This window comes from Agelaius phoeniceus, chromosome 16 (assembly GCF_051311805.1).
Source record: "Agelaius phoeniceus isolate bAgePho1 chromosome 16, bAgePho1.hap1, whole genome shotgun sequence".
Taxonomy (NCBI): Eukaryota; Metazoa; Chordata; class Aves; order Passeriformes; family Icteridae; genus Agelaius; species Agelaius phoeniceus.
The window spans coordinates 12,500,994-12,513,192 of NC_135280.1; the positions used below are offsets into that span (position 1 = coordinate 12,500,994).

Consider the following 12,199-nt stretch of genomic DNA (forward strand, 5'->3'; position numbering starts at 1 on the left):
GCTTATAAAAGTGGGAAAACTCATGACTCAGAGTCCACCTTGGGCAGAGCCTTGGCCAGGCTCTTGCACTGCCCAAGGTGTATCCTGTGAAGGCCTTTAATGAATCCCTACTTTATTCCTTTAACCCTGTCTACCCTCTCCTCTAGGTAACCTCTCAAGGCATCATAGTGACTAATTATTTATTTACACTATTTTGCTTTTTACAAGCCTTGCTTTTGAAAAGTTTTTTATGGCTTTAGACTAAGGAATTACTAGAGAACCAAAAAAGGAGAGTGGCAAAGATTTTCATCTTAGACTTAGCAGGGAAGTGGGAGATAGTCTATCTTTTTTTATTGTATTTTTAGATGACTAACAATAATCTGGTTGACTTGGTTTAACAAACAACAGGATGTTGGCATTTGCTTATTTTAATCCTGTTTCCCTGTTATATTTCAATTCTTTCAGCTGGGATGAAGCACCACTTTTTGTGAAGAGACTCACATCCAAGTACTCATGGCAGGTCACAAACCCCAAAAGAAAATACTGCAAGCCTGCAAAACCTGATTCAAATGAAACAAACTCCAAAACCTGATTCAAATGAAACATTTCTTTAACAGCACTGCTCAGCTAAGGAGCCAGCCTAAAAGTGGCAGAATGGTCAAGTGACACCCGGTAGTGCTCAAAGTGCACCATGTCTACACACAGTACATTTAAATTTCAGTGTGACCTTTTGGGACAGCAGATAAGCTCTGAAAGCCATGGGGGATCTCTGGGACAGGAGCAGAATTTTCACCAGAAACTGTGTTTAGTGTAGCAGGAACATCGGAGGAGTTGTGCAAGAAGATGTAGCTCAATTTAGTGGGTTACAGATGTGGCTTTGCCTTCAGGTGTCACATTTTGCTCTGCCACAGAGGCATCCCAAGCACTGAGCTCATTGTTAGACAGAAATGTGTAATACTGGAATGGAAAGACATGAAAGCTTCACTGCACCACCTCTTATCCACTGCTTTGAAAAACCACACAAATTTACTCCAAGAAAGAGCTCATTGCCTCCTCAAGTTATATTGTAAAACAATATTTTCCTTCATTCAAGGGAGAAAATAAAAACAATAAAAAGAAATGAACACTTTCTTTGTTCTCAAGGCACTGCTACCTCTTGAAAAGCAGCTTGTCCTTCAGGTACTATTGCAATATTTTAGCTCTGACAGCTGCTCTGTTGAGACATGAGTGCTGATAAAACAAAGCTTTGTCACTCCAGCTCCAGCACAATGCAATGCAGTCACATGGCAGCAAGGAAAGAATTGAGGACAGTATGTGATGCATTGCTCTTGCATAACTTGTTTACCAAAAATCCCATTCCAAGTGTGGTGAGGACCAGCTGAAGCATCTAGATATGTTGGTGGAGTTAATCTAAAGAATGGCTGGATGGGCAAGAACACTGCACAATGTACTTTAAGACAAGTATATTCTTTATACTTGCAAGTCATGCAGGCACTGCTGATGCTTAGTAAACAGCAAACAAACAAATAAAAAGCTGCTTTTTCTATTTCCAAGTAGTTTTTTGTTGTATAGATTGTGTTTGTATAGAAACTTACCCTTCCTTCAGGCCTGCCTCTCCCTCTCTACTTGCATGTGGGATTTCAAGTAAATACTCAGCATGTGCTATCAATAAATGTAGGTCTATTAAGCAACACTCAGATGACCAAAAAGCTTTTGGTTGGTTGGGTTTTTGTGGTTTTGGTTTGTTTTTTTTCTTTTAGTTAATGAAGGCTCTTATACTTTCCCAAACAAATATTAGACTCAATCAAGAAATATTGCAATGGAAAAGCATCTTCAGGGATCTGTAGCATTTAAAGGCAGCAGAGACTAAAAGCTGTTTAACACAGTCACTCTAATACAGGAAAAGGGGAAACTGTAGGGATCAGCAGCCTGGGCTCAGGAACTCCATATCCCCTTCCAGAGGGTGCACAACCAACAGACACTGAAATACCAGCTCCTCCCAGCCCTGCCCTGGCTCCTCTCTGCAATGACACAACACAAAACCACAGAATAACCTCCTCTTGCTGGAAACAATGTGAGTGGAGCAAATCTGGGAGGGACCTTGGGCACTGCTGGAGCTGCACAGGAGGAGCTCACTGAGTGTCAGGGGTCCCACCAAGAGGCAAAGGTTTTACTCAAGATTTTCACTCTCAAATCTCATCACAGTACAGAAAAAAACCCTGCATCTATCTGTCTAGCTCCTTTATACTGAAAGATGTACAATATTTACCAACAACCAACAAATGAACTGAATAAGTTCCTCTCAAATTAAGGAATTCATCTGTCAATAGCACAGACTAAATTCTGCTTATGTTTTAAAGAAACAGAACATTTTGCAAATCATTGCACTTACCCTTAGCTGTTCTCTTTCACAACTCATCTGTTGTTTTGAACTCTATAAGGGAAGAAAAAAAAATGCCAAAATAACTTGGAAAGCATAACATTCTTGCCACAACAAAGCTGCTATTCTATCTGTCTCACACATATAAATATTGGATATGCAACCATTTATCTAAAGACAATATTGTCCTGTGCATCCACACAGAATCATTATTGCAAAAAATATATTTTATCAACTTATATTTTCAATTAAATTAATGCCAGAACTCACAACAAAACTGAAGTAGAAAAGAATTTTGTTTAGATTTTAAACACCTGACTGGCAGTCCAGTTCAGGAAGAAGCTTGCCCCCTTTTTGTGCCCTATCACAAGTCTGTTGTATTTGTGAATATCCCACTACTTCTATATGAGATAAATTCACAGCACGGCTCAGGAATAAAGATACATACGCCTCAAATAAGTGATAAAACACTTTCCCATGAAAACATCCAGCTCTAACCCAGTGTAAAAGTCACTCTGAACATGATTTGATTCCACAGCATATTTTTTTTTTTCCATACTGCTGTTTGTGCTCTGCCAGATTTACAAGAAACTGCTCAGAGTGTGAGAGGGGCTGGCTGGGCAGGACCTCACTTCTTGTGACACCAGAGAGGGGACAGTGGCAGCACAGCCTGGGACACCCCAACTCTGCCAGAGGGAGGAGGCTCCTCCAAGGAGAGCTCTGGAACAAAAACCACCCTGGAATGTCCATTCCCAGGTGCCTCCCAGCTCCCAGGTGTGTAACTCAGCCAGGCACCAGCACCTCTGGGACCAAGCTTTCCAAGCTTTGCTCAGGAAGGCTCTGGGGTGTTGATCTGCCCATGTGGAGAGAGGGGTTTGTGTCTGGTTGGGTTTTGTTTTGGTTTTCTTCAGAAATAATTTTAGAATCATTAGGGAGCATAATTAGCCTTGAAAGTGTCATCACTGTCAGTTCTGTCATTGGTGTAGATGGCAAACAAGGCATAAAACATGAAACTGGATGCAATGTTTCTGAGGATATCTTCAAAGGTTTGGAATGCACTTCTCACTACTTTGTACTTAAAAACAGCTAAAACACCAACCAATACCCATTTGTATAAGATAATTTTACTCTGTAGTGATAATGAAAATGGCAACTTCTCAAAGTTAGGTTACTACAAACAAAATAAAACTGTCTGGTTTTCAGCACAGAAGGAGTCCTAAAAAGTACATTACAGGCTTAACCTTCTACTTGTACAGCAGAATTTGACAAGAGTCCCTGTATGAAAACACAAACCTAACAGAAACAAATGCTCTTTGAAGCTCCCAGCAGGGAGTAAGGAGTACAGGAATTCAGCATGAGTCTAATTACAATTCCCCTAAGGAGTCAAATTAAGTACAGCAGAAGTGACTGTCACTGGCAGACTAACAATTCCACACAATTCCACTTTTCAAAGTTCATGATTTTACACCATTTATGAGTCACTTTAAGGTTATATTAGTCCACATTGTAAGTGTGCTTGTATAAGTCTCAAAAGTTAATTTCAAATCTCAATTCCACATGAACCTCTTTACCTTGATTAAAAATAAATAGAATGGAATATTTCAGTTGGAAGGGACCAACAGTGATCATCCCGTCAAAGTTAGAAGTGAGTTTGTGTTGTTCTGTTCAGGGTCTTTTTTTGTTATTTAGGTTTTCTCTGTTAAGAAATTTTAACCTCTGGTGGTGGGATGGAGGGAGGAGATTTGGAATGCAAGAAAGGTGAAATTTCTAAGGTAACAAGAAAAAAGTGCATCAAATACTTGTAGAGGAGAACAAGGTTTCTAGTTATTGACTATTTAAGCAGATAGTTAATTTTGTGTTTTAGTTAGCAGATATTTGCTACTGCAATTTGAAACATAAAATACCTAATGTCTCAGACACCATAAAAAATGGTATTTAAGATGGGAAAGAAGTGTTTATGAACAGTGGGAGAATAGAACAGAGAATCAAAGGGTAAGTGAATAAGATGATGACCACATCTTAACATCCAACTGCTCCTCCATATCTGGCAGCACAACCAAAATAAAAAAAAAAATCAATTTACCTTAAAACAAACAGCTTTCATATGGATGTGAGAACACTATATTAAATTATTATTTGATTCAACCACCTGCATGATGCTCAGTTTACTCTGAAAGGTAAAAAACAACAGGGGGATGGAACACCCCAAATCCCTTGGTTCCAAGTTCAGCAAATGGTTGATTCCAAACTCTGTTTTAGCTACAACACCAAAATCCATTTCAGAGCTGGCTTCCCTCAGAGTGAACATCCATCTAGACAGCTCCCTCAGCTCCCTCCATCCTAGGAGCTTTCCAGAAAAACAGCATCGAGGCCTAGTGATAAGGCATTATCAGGATGAGATTAAAGGGGAAAAAAACAAACAAACCAAATTTACCTCAATGAAACAAACAAAAATATTTCATTGTTTAAACACAGATGCCATCTGTCTGTCTGGCCCTTTATTTGTCAGATCAAGTTTATTAAAATACAACTGGGAAAGGCTCATTTGAACACGAGCAGCTCTCTGAGCATTTCACCAGTGCCAAATTTGCTCTCTCATTTTGTCTTTTTCGTTATCTGTGCCAGTTTAAGAGAAACATCCTGGCAGTACTGAGCACTTAAGGGAAAACATAAATAATGCATTTACAATATGTAAACCTGTACAGATAAATGAGAAAAACTGAAAGCCATAACATATTTAATTAATGATCAAGAGAGCCTAGAAGCAAACCTTGTGCACATCCTGCAATTTTAAATACATTGCTTCTCAATCTTAAATTTACTTTCTTATGGCTCTGGATTCAATCATATGCAATTAACTATTTCTTTATTTTAGTACAAGACTGGTCAATACGTTGAGTGTCATTGTGTCAAGCTCTCACATATTATGAATTTAGTGGAAGAATGCCTAAAAGATTCATTCACTTTAGAAGATTTTATCAAGGAAAAGCTTTGAAAAATTACAGGCTCCTTTATAGGACTAAAATTTATGGCAGTTTTGAAGACACCTCTGCTGTCAGGCTCCATCATTTTAAACCAAAAAAGACCCTTTGGAAATACTGTGCAACCTGCTGGTGTCAATCCCCAGTGAGTGCAGGACTAGAATGGGGAAAGCAGTTTTATTTTCTTTAAATAACAGTAACAGGTGGGAGACTGAATATCTGTTAAATATATTTATCATTTATCCACTCTTCATAGAGACACACAGGCCCTGGCCATGAGGAAAATGGGGCCCATGAATGAACAGATTGAGAGAACAACAGCATTACTGCAGGTGTTAGGGAACACCAACACTCCATCTGGGAAGGGTTTTTTTGCTCTCAAATTTGTAAAGTGTCATTTTAAAGAAAGGCTTAGGTGATGGGGGAAAGGGAACAACAGGAGGGTAATAAGGTTATTTACAGAAAGTATCTGCTTAAATGTTAAAGAACATTTCTGTAGCAGTTCAACGCTCCCAAGCAGTGGTTCTACATTTTCAAATCCAAAATGTTTTCAGGATTTAGGTTATTTGAAACAGAGCACAGTCCACTGGCTGAAAAATAATAGGTGAACATTTAATGTCTTTTATCTTCTAGATATTTTACCATAAATAAACGTGTGGTAAATGAAAGGGCCCCTGATATTTCCGCCTTTCTTTCTACACCTCAAAAACAACAGTGCAAGTAGGATTGCTAGAATTTCAATAATACATTTGTTTTTATCATTACAGTCAGCACCTACACAGGAACTGTGGAGCTGGAGATTGAGGTGAGCAAGGCCAGAGCCACAGTCCCTTACCAGGACCCAGCTCCCAGCTGGTGACTGCCCACCCCCTGATTGAGAAATCATCTCTCTCATTCATACACAGACTGAACAGCTGAAATCAAAGCACAGATTGTCCTCTCACAGTTGTGTTTCACTGAGAGACAGGCCACACCATTTCAAACTAGCTGCACAATCCATCTGCCAGTGCTTTCTCTCATTAGACACTCATCTGACTGGAAAAGTCTTCTGTCAGAAATTAAATGCTTGGGTTTGTTCCTTGCCACCGTACACACGTGCACTGCTGTATTTAATTTGGAAACAGTCATTTCACTGCATCTTTTTATTACTTATTAGAGTTCATTATCTCATTGCCCCACAGAATTCAAGAGAAATAATACTCCAACTTATTTAATATGTGGAAAAAGCATGGGCTTGTATATAAATGTATAAATAATATTGTGTATTAATCTAAACTGCCTCTCAGTACTACATTTGAAACCCCAAAACACAAGTGAAGCAACAACATCCATCCCAAGAGCTCACAAAGCCACAAAGTAGAGCCCAAGGTGCTCAAACACAGAGGACTCATTAAAAATACCAGTAATTGCATAAATATATGCCATGAAATGAACTGGAAATGGGGATTTCAGAGCCTGTGGTAGTCACTTACAGCAACATCTAGAAGCTTTCAAGCACAACATCAGTGTTTCTTCCTCAAGGAGTAACTGGGATTACCCTATTCCCCTACAAGGTGCCTCAATTTTCATGGACACGTCTCCTGAAAGCCCCCAGATGCTGAGGACACCGTAGGGAGGTGAGAATGTGCTGACAACCCCCAGACTTGGTGTTCCATTGTGTTTCTAACACAAAGGGGTACACCATGTATGTGGCTATGAATATGCAAATTCTCACCAGAACAGAGAGCTTCGGGTTTCTCTTGGCTAGGTATGTGTGTTTGCATGCACAGAATTTTAATTTCCTGGGGTTTTATTACCACCATCAGTTATTGTGCTCCAGCAGAGGCTGCAGGGCCTGATTTATTCTCCAGTGCCCTTGGCTGGGTATTGTATATCGACTGGTGCTGCTGTCATAAATATATTTGGGTGAAGAACTGTCTCCAATTCTGTGGGTAATACTAAGCAGAGTTAAGGTTTCAAGTGTCACATACAAGTGGGTTTATTTCTACTGGAAGAAACAGGCAATTATTATGGCCCATTGAGCTCAGATTAAGCATTTCCATCAAAAAAAAAAGAAAAAGAGCCTAGTGCTACAATCCTTGTAAAGCTGTAAATGCAAATGGGGACCATCTCATCATCCATAAAAAATAATCTATAGTTTTATTGGCTTTTCTCGCTCTCCTTTTCTTTTTGCCCTCAAATCAGCAACATATTCCAAACAGAACCATTTTATTGAGACAAGGAAAAGTAGAAATTCTCCAAAAATAAAAGAAAAACACTTTTAAAGATTTTTACATTAAAACAGTTTGTAGGCAATTATTTCCTTTTGCAAAATGGCTCCTTTAACCAAATGAGAAGCCTTAAAGTCCCATTTTTAACCTTTCCTTAGATGCAGGATAAGATATGTTTCTTCATCAAGATTTTCTATATTGCTTGAACATCACAGTTCCCTAAAACAGGGGGTTTGGGTTTTTCTTTTTTCTATTTTTTTTTGCTTTAATTTTTGTTTTCTTTGTATTTTAACAGCCTGAGCTGTATGCCCAAAGCATGCTGCAGATCACAGAGACAGAGATGGGACCAAATTTGCCTCTGGCTCCCTGAAAGTATTCAAGGAAACTTGAGGTGCTGCAGAATAGCCTGGAAATTCCTTTTCCAACATCCCCATGAGTAAAATCACTGCAGGGTGGCACAAGAGCAGCCAGCACTGCAGCTTTCCCTGGCTCACATCCTGTCACACACTCAGCTCCCTGTGTCCAAACACTCTTTGGGAGCTGTGGGTCTTTGCCACGACCTTGTGGAAGGTTTGGTGCAGACCAGGACAGTGCTGGGTTTAATTTGGATCTGTGGATGACCAACCCTTGGACATTAATGCTCTGGAAACTACCTTACACAGGACTTCAATATAAATGAAGAAAATTATCTTGAAGAAAATATGTTTTACAAGTACCATTCCAGAGAAACACTTGTGTGGGAAAGCCCCAAGATGAAATTCTGGATGCATGCTCTGCATGGAGCAATCCCATGAGAAACCTGATCTGTGGTTGGTATTCAAATAGAAACTCCTTTCACACATAAAGGACTGGCCACTGTGCATTTAATTTCCCTGCATAGCACAGAAAATATTATACACAATAATCTGAAGGCAATGCAGTACAAAGAATAAATGGACACTATGAAAAACATAATTAAAAATACTGTGATGTTAAAGCAGCAAGCAGTATAGAATTAAACTCTGTTACCTTACAGGGCAAACAGGCCCAAACCAAGCCTGGCACATTACAGGTGTTCCCCTCCTCACTGCAGTACAAACAATTCTTGTTTCATAAGCATGTCATTCTCACAAGAATTTACTCTTGTAAAATCTTGCACCTTTGGGGAAAAGGGTTTTATGTTGCTTTCCTTAAAGACTCTACAGAAAAATAATTGCAGATAATGGTATGAATACCAATTAAGTGATAAACTCTGAAGCTAGTGTAAATATAGAAGGAAGAAATTGGAGATACTAATTAGTATCTGTGTATCAGGTACTGCTGAATTCTGAGGGTCTGTATTACCCAAACAAGGCAACAAATCTGATGTGCTGCATAATAGGTTTGCTGAAGTAAAGATAATAGACAGAGATGACAACTAAAAACTATAGGCCAAGAATGTATGGTAACATTAAAACAGGGTTTAAGTAAAAAAACTCCACTTTACACAGAATTTTTTTCTAGATAATTACTACCAGCCTATTCAGGTGGCAGTTATTCCAGCTGCAGGGAACAACTCAGAAAGACCCTTCGAGGCAGAGGAGAGAGCAGCAGCCTGACAATGAGGATATCACTGGAGACAGGCATGGATTTCCAGACAATTACAAAGCCAGCTTTGTTACAAATTGCTCCTACAGACACGGCCTGGTGCTATCAGCAAACATCTGCAAGCCTCCTCACTGTGCTCGTGTGCTGATAAAAGTAAGCCAAGTTCTCACAGTCACCCATGCTTGACAAATTGCAAAAAACCCAAAACACAGCTTTTATCTGGCAGATCCACATTATTGGCTGGAGAGGTCATTACAGGAGGAATTGGTCTGAGCAAGCAGATATTGCCAGGTCAGCAAGAAGCCAATGAACTGACAGATATCCAGGCTTTCATTGGTGCCCTTCCTCAGAGCTGCTCTGTTTCCAATTAAAACATTAATCTTCAGCGTGTCATAAAGTGAAAGTCTCTGTGTGTATGGGTGGGTTTATATATTTTATATATGTAAAATAGTTTATTTTATATTAAGTGATCCAAAGCATACTAAATGGTCATTCTGCAGTATTAACCTCACAGATCAATCATCAGCAAATTGATCTGCAAAACTTACTTTATTCACGTGCAGATCAAAAAAGGAAAACCTTTGAATGTTTAATATTAACAACTATTTCTATTCTAGGATTGTTTTTAAACTGATGGATAATTAATAGCATCCTATTATGGTGTAATTTAGTTGGTTAATCAAGCTATTGATTTTTTTTTTCTTTTGTTTTTGGTTTGGGTTTTGTTTCTTTATAGACACAGTTACAGAGATGTACTTTATATACATATTCTTGTCAGTAAAGTTTGAATGCAAAAAAGAGGTGAAGACCATGAAGTGCATTAAAATTACAGTCTGTTCCCATCTATCACTCTACCTAAAACTTGACATTTTGGTGGATAACTTCATTACTTATGGAACACATACGTGCTGCTTATCTTCAGCTCTTGGGAGAGAATTTCAAGGATGTGAATGCAAGATGAAAGTTGGTCATTAGCATCCACACACATTTTCAATAGGCCAATAGGGGTAATTTAAGGCATTAATGACATTTAGATACCTTTCTGTTTTGTACTGGAAATGCAGTGCCAGGTTCTGTGCTTGCACGCACAAATCAAAACACAAGTGTTGTGCTCTTTGCCACACTTATCAGGGGTTTTTTTGCTATGAATCTTTTGAGAGAAGCAGAGGTTGCCTTTGCTGCACTAATTTATCAAGTTGTGGACTCTGCAGGTGAGATTCTTTCCCTGAAGCACAGCAAGGATGTGTAGGAATCATGCTTTTGTGAAGTTTAGAGAGAGAGCTTCACACCCTGTGCGTGATGCTTGGTAAATACTCCCAAAATAAGGAGCGTGTTTTCTTTGGTTTTAAATCACTTAGTCCCAGAGGGTAAAACCTGTCTGTGCCCCAGCACTGGGGCTGCTCTGAGCCTCACAGCACAAGCCCACCTGGCTCTGATCAGGGCTCACCCCCTCTCCATCCCACAGCTCCTCTGGCCATTTCTGTGCGTGCAAGAAGCTTGAATCAGCACAAAGAGGAGGCAGAAATTTAATGAGCTCTAGGACCAAGCCTGCCATAAGGAGATTTTTACATAGTTTTTTACAGCTCAGGTAATGTTCCTCAGTGGAACTGTAGGTTGCACAAGCAGGCAGAATGTTTGGCTCTCAGAGCCACAAACCAATCTCTTTGGAAAGCTGTTGACACTCACTCAGAGCCCATGTAAAAAACCCTGGTTTGGTTCTGATTTGTGCTGTAAATCTCACTTCCCAGAAGCAGTGCTTTGCCCTTGCTTACAGCAACAGAATTGAAGAGGAACTCTACTGAGATGAGTAGCTCAGACTCAGTGATTTAAAGAAGAGTAAAACTCTTCTGGCAGTCATCTGAAGAATAAATCCTGTTCCTTGCATTTACAAAATTGCTCACAGATTCACTGTGTCACAGAGCATTCCAGAGATGTGGCAAGGCAGTGCAAATGCTTCTGGTGCTTACACCCAAGGATCATTATGTAACAACTTGCAAGAGTTTTCCAGGTTCATGATACCAGTAAGAAATCGCAGATGTCATTTTGGACTAGGGTTAAAGATCCCCTACAACCCAGAGTATTCTATGATTCTGAATAAGCAATACAAGCAAAGCACTGATGCCTTAAGGTTTTGGCTTTTATATTTTTCAAATTCTATACTGCATTAGTGCATAACTCTGAACTCCATATAAAGTGTAGTTACCTGTCTTGACATTTTGGTCAGAAAGAACAATCCTTCTGGGATTGTTGGCTCCAAAGACACACCACAGCCTCAGGCCCTGAAGTATAAACAAAAATGAGCTGGGGGGAGTGAACTGGGGGTAAATTACTTCATTAGCTGAAGCTGTAATTGGAGGATTAACCCCTGATGTGTCAATGGACCAAACATAACTGTGTGAAAAAGTCGTGCCCATCATCCATCCTGGGTGCAGCCTCTGGCAGGCTTTGACTGCCCCAGATGTATCTATTGAAGGCCCTCAATAAATACCCACGTTTATTCCCTTCACTCTGTCTATCCCCTGTTCCAGGGGGCCTCTCCAAGGCACCAGCACAGGCCATGCAGTGTGAGCAGGCACAGTGCCACTGCTCTCATGCAGCACTGCTGGCCAGGGCGGGCACAGGTGGGCAAGGCTGTCCCTCCCACTGTCCCACAGAAGGACTGCACAGCTGGGATTTGCACCTTATTCACTTTAGCCACACACTGACTCTGTGTCACTGACACATTCCCTGGAAAACACCTTTGCCAGGATTTTTCTCCTGAGAAGCTGCGAGGCCTCAGAAATGAAATGTAAACAATAATTATCTGATTGCTTACCAACAGGAGCATCTTTGATTGGTTCCATGTGCATTGTTTTTACTGAATGGCCAGTCATGGCCAGCTGTGTCAGGACTGGTCAGTCACAGGCTTTTTATCATTCATTCCTTTCCAGCCTTCTGATGTCTCCTTTGTCTTTTCTTCAGTATAGTTTCAGTATAGCATTTTCTTTTAATATAATATAATATCATAAACATGGAGTCAAGGTTCTCATCTCTTCACTCATCCCTCAAACACCACAACTCTGCACACCCTTGCTCAGCTGAAG

General features: G+C 39.9%; 1 protein-coding gene across 32 annotated transcripts in view; it reads right to left on the bottom strand.

The window, feature by feature from the left end:
• The window catches only part of RBFOX1 (RNA binding fox-1 homolog 1), a 1,204,921-nt gene that overhangs the window by 371,536 nt on the left and 821,186 nt on the right, over window positions 1-12,199 (bottom strand). For 23 of the 32 annotated variants that reach the window (XM_077187084.1, XM_077187083.1, XM_077187088.1 and 20 more), the window contains one exon: window positions 2,372-2,413. The exons of the other annotated variants lie outside the window; for them this stretch is intronic. In XM_077187084.1, the coding sequence (XP_077043199.1) occupies window positions 2,372-2,413 (42 nt within the window). The remainder of the gene's footprint in view (window positions 1-2,371; window positions 2,414-12,199) is intronic. 32 annotated transcript variants of the gene reach the window in all.